Source organism: Cladophialophora psammophila (assembly GCF_000585535.1).
Source record: "Cladophialophora psammophila CBS 110553 chromosome Unknown aczJe-supercont1.45, whole genome shotgun sequence".
Classification (NCBI taxonomy): domain Eukaryota; kingdom Fungi; phylum Ascomycota; class Eurotiomycetes; order Chaetothyriales; family Herpotrichiellaceae; genus Cladophialophora; species Cladophialophora psammophila.
The window spans coordinates 14,994-19,478 of record NW_006912966.1 but is presented as its reverse complement, the minus strand read 5'-3'; the positions used below and the strand labels follow the sequence as shown (position 1 = coordinate 19,478).

Here is a 4,485-nt window from a genome sequence, read left to right as displayed (position 1 = left end):
TTTTTTTTTTTTTTTTTTTTTTTGGAATAGCCTTGATCAGAGAATTCGAGGGGATCGATTGCTGTAGTTTGTGGAACCGGAGACTAAAGATAAAGCTAGGCGATCTTTGAATAAATGAATAAATACTATATAGGGACGAGGGGAGAACGCTCGCCCCATTGATTTCGCTTTGCTCCATCCAACTGCTTCTCATACAGCCTTTTTGTACTCAAGTAGCAATACGCTGTCCAATCGTTTACGCCCAGATCTCAATGGGAAAATCGCCCTTGGTTCGCACTTTCCATGGCTCATGGAAAGGCATCATCCTTTTTGGCCTGTAGACATTTTCCGCATTTCCTACGAAACATGGACAAAGGTATAGACAAAAGAGTGCCCACTACTAGATGTCTGGACACGGCATCACTTTTGAGCTAGAAGGCCTATTCTCTTTAACAAGCAGATACTTTCGCCGCTGAGACAGAACACTGTTCTCCAGCGATCAAGCTCGCCCTATCGTTACACAAGAACACCACAGCTTGAGCCACCTCTGCGGGAAAGCGACGCCGGTTTACTGGAATTGTTTTGAAGACCGCATTGTGGTCTGCCCCACGCCTGATTGGTTCTTTCGTGACTAGGAAAGGTACTGGGCAGCCCAAGAAACTATGGATAAGGGGGATTAAGAGGGTAAGACCGAGTTGAGGCGTATACCGATTTTCGATGTGAGATCAGCGATGCAATATCAAAGCCACGGCCTTGAATTTTGAGCACTTCGATTGATGAGAATAGTTTCGGGTGGGCAACTTGAATATTACGACCTCCTGCGGTGAGATCATTGCCTGTCGGCTCAAAACCTGGGCTCAGGGTTCACAAGTAAATAGTTTTGACCACTTCTATATAATAGCACCGCCTGATCCGCTCCTCGATAAACTTAAAGGTGTAGCGGCAGCCAAGGAAACCCCGCACCCGTCTAATAGGAGCAGATTGGAAATGAAGTCGTCAAGCATTGAGCCAGTGAGTCTTCACGAATCCGGCATCTCGGACTCCTGATTGTGCAGGAATTCCGGGCAGGACATCCCCGCCCTTTGGTACCTTGTTCACTTGAAGAGCCCGCAGAATGATGTTACGAGGTTGATTGCAATCACTACTAAGTCACTTCGTGACTCTGAGATCCAAGATGACTCTCTCGAGCATCCTGTTGCCCTTTTGGCGAGACAACAGATCGACGATGTTCACGCGGGCAAGGATACGAGTTTTGATGTGATTCGCAATGTGTACAAGAAAGTGCGCCAAAAGATCATGCTCCTGCGGTGGAAGCACTAATAAACGTAGTAAGTCCCTCGTGTAAGGGATAGCATCGCCGCTTTCGACGGTCATGTCAATTCATTTATTGATGCCTTTGGCTTCACGGAGTCTGAACTAAATAGCATCTTTGCAAGGGACAAGCAAACGCCATACGAGGCTCTTCTAGAGACCTCATAGCAGAGCGAATATGAGCGACCATCACTTTATTAGACCATTCATTCACGGAGCCATAAATATTTTGGAGCATGTACCCAGGGACAGGAGCAAAGTTATAGTCTAGGGCTATAAATGGCGTCACTATGGATGAATCCAACTAAGTGCAGACATCTTTTGATTTTACTATATTGTGGCTTGTGGAATGCGATTTATAGTGGCGATCGAGCCTTGACACGAGATCACTCGGGCTTCTTCACGACCAATCTTTTAACTGACACACCTACCTCCGTCGACATCGAAGCCTGCTCCCGTAATATAGCATGCTTCATCAGATGCGAGAAAGCACACCATGTCCGCGATATCTGTGGGCTGGCATAAACGTCCCAGAGGAATCGTATCGAGATAGGTTTTACGGTTCTCGGGGGTGTCGTTGCCCGCAACAGCGGCCAGTAGCCTGTTGCTCATCAGTCCAAAGCCAATTGTGTCTTCTTCCTCAATCTCACATTCCTGTCTCTCCCAGAGAAACCCGAATATAGTTAAACCTGATTTTGTCGCATGCATACTCTGCTGCAAGGCCTTTCGTCGTCTGTGGCGAGGTATGACTATTAACCCAATATTATCCAAGTTTATCCAGTCGAGAGGATACTCACGCCTGCAACAGCGCCTTTGGATCCAGAATACCACACCATCTTCGGTCGAGGTCTTGGCTCCCTTGCGCTGCTGAAATTGATATAGTGCCCAGGTAACTTGTTCTCCTTCCACCATGCGACAACAACCTTTGTGCTCAAGAAAATGGGCTTGACATTGACCTTGTACATGCGATCGAACGTCTCCTCTGAGATCTCATGTGCAGGAGCTGCGTGGTGCACGACGCCGGCACAGTTTACCACGACATCCAAGCGATTGGAGAATTTTGCCAAGGTCGTCGAAAGTATTTCTCGCCAGGATGATTCTAGCGTGATATCGGCGGTCAGTGCGTAACAAGTCCCTGAAGGACAAGAAGCTGCTGTTTGCTCATTTCCGGCCGCATTGATGTCGACTGCAAGAACAAAAGCTGTTGACAGGGTCTCGAGATAGCCACTGTGTGGCAAACCACCTGAGACGCTAGGCGTTTCGCCAACTGCGCCACTTACCTCAACACCGTTGTTCTCGCTGATCTGTGATAGGATGCCGACCGAATAGGAGGTTTCAGGAATACTCTTTCGGTTGCAGGCCAAAGTGTATATAAACAGGCAGAGTCTCTTTAAATAGCCAGGGGGACAGAATATAATCAAGCAGATAGATCCACTCTCATTCTGTGTATAACAGTTATAAGCCCGGTGCGGTTCTAGATCGCGCCGGTAATTCTGTTCACGTTGTAAACCTATCATTCTATCTATCTCGCTCTTAACCTTGCTATTGCTCCATTCCTTAATATTACAACCTATCTATCTCGCTCCGTAACTCCTTATAACCACCATCGTAGACTCCGAGACCTCGCTAATTAAGTTCACCTCTATAACACTCACTAGCGGAGAGACCTAGGAAAATTAGCTCTAGGTGATTAAGATTAAAGCTAAAAGCCTGAATCACTGGAAGTATATAGACTCTTCGCTAGCTACTAGATTAGAGCCTCTAAAGAATATAGAAGAACTTTCCACCGAGAACTAAAAATAGTATTGTAACAAGGCAAAGTAGCTATGCTATGCTGTACAGAGCTGGTAGAGTGGTAGCAGGGGAGAAAGAGGTTATCTAGCCACATGTCAAACCAAAATAGGCTGGCAGGGGGAGTGCGAGACAAATTATAGTGCTGGCAGAGTGCCATTCTTTATAGTTTGAGCAGAGTATCATGAATTTCATAGCTTTTTGGTGCCGTCTACCTAATTTCTAAGTGTTTTCTCAATCCTGTCCTGTTCCTCGATGCTACCGCTGTGCTAGGTGTTCGTAGCCTTAGCCGCTGCCCCTCTGGGTGGTTTTGGTGGTGGTGTTGTCTTGTTAGTGCCAACCAGAAACGCGTTCTCGATTCCCGATCTGCTGGACAGACCTCTGTGCGTTTTTGCACGTGCACGCTGAACCCTGAAGTGCTCTGTTACAATATAAAACGCGTACGTTTTCCCGAAACAGAGATAACGAACTAAAGATACCGCCGCTGGAAAAAGTTATACGTCTTACAGCATTGGGAATGCTTTCCATTGCTCCTTTTTGAGCCTGGGCAGTGGTTGGAAGATGCGCGGTACCAGAGTTCAAGGGAACGTCCTACAACGCAGTGAACCTTAATTGGCATTCCCATGATCGCGCAAAACACGCATACTTCAATTCACGGCTAATAGACTCTTGGTTGTTTTTTCCATTGCTAGATGTTCTAGTCATTTCAACAACTAGATCCACGGCCCATCACAGCTAAAACTCCCTTACCCGCTGTCGCTATCAGCCGGTAGAATATCTGGTGCCCTTTCGTCATCCTTAGGTACAGCAGAGGTTCACCTGTAGGGCTTAAGGTAGATATTCGAAATATCGCTCTGCTTAAAGATCGTCTATATATGGGGCGGCCTTTGTTAAGCTTATAGTAGCCTACTTAAGCTATAGGGCGGTCTTTATAGTTTGGAAACCGGGAAAGTCGAGGAAAATGCCATTGTGGCCAGGGCCATATGAGTTGATGTCCAAGCAGAGGAAGTACGTAGTAAAAGGAATGCAGCTTTTGCCAGCGAAAGCCCGCCCATTAGCTAGTCGTTTAAGTCGTCCATACAACTCTCCCGTTGTGCTCCCGGAACTCTTCCTCCTTTTCCCCCTTCATTTGTCTCCAAAATTCAGCATCCTATTCTCATTCCTTTTCAGAACGGACAATTATTGCTTTCTTCTCGCCAGCATTGACACTCTCCCCTTTGTCAGCTGTACGTAAGCACCTCAGTTCCAGCCGACGTTGTAGTGGTCTTCATAGTCCTTCTTGCCATAGTTATCGTAGTCATTCTTCTTGCCATGACCATCATGGTCCTTTCCATAGTCACTATCCCTCTTCCACCCTTTTTTGTAGCCATCATGGTCACTCTTCTTGCCATAGTCATCATGGTC

The 4,485-nt window shown here is 46.7% G+C and overlaps 2 protein-coding genes across 2 annotated transcripts in view; both read right to left on the bottom strand.

The window, feature by feature from the left end:
• Positions 1–1,704: 1,704 nt before the first annotated feature.
• On the bottom strand, positions 1,705–2,807 carry A1O5_13250 (uncharacterized protein; the record flags this gene model as incomplete). The annotated part of the gene is made up of 3 exons (XM_007753816.1): positions 1,705–1,891; positions 1,941–2,023; positions 2,088–2,807. The coding sequence occupies 3 exons, from the start codon at positions 2,805–2,807 to the stop codon at positions 1,705–1,707; spliced, it is 990 nt and encodes a 329-aa protein (XP_007752006.1).
• A 1,513-nt stretch (positions 2,808–4,320) lies between these two features.
• Positions 4,321–4,485, bottom strand: part of A1O5_13249 (uncharacterized protein) — a gene marked incomplete at both ends in the record, with an annotated part of 505 nt that continues 340 nt past the window's right edge. The window contains one exon of the mRNA XM_007753815.1: positions 4,321–4,436. Coding sequence (XP_007752005.1) covers positions 4,321–4,436 — 116 coding nt within the window. The remainder of the gene's footprint in view (positions 4,437–4,485) is intronic.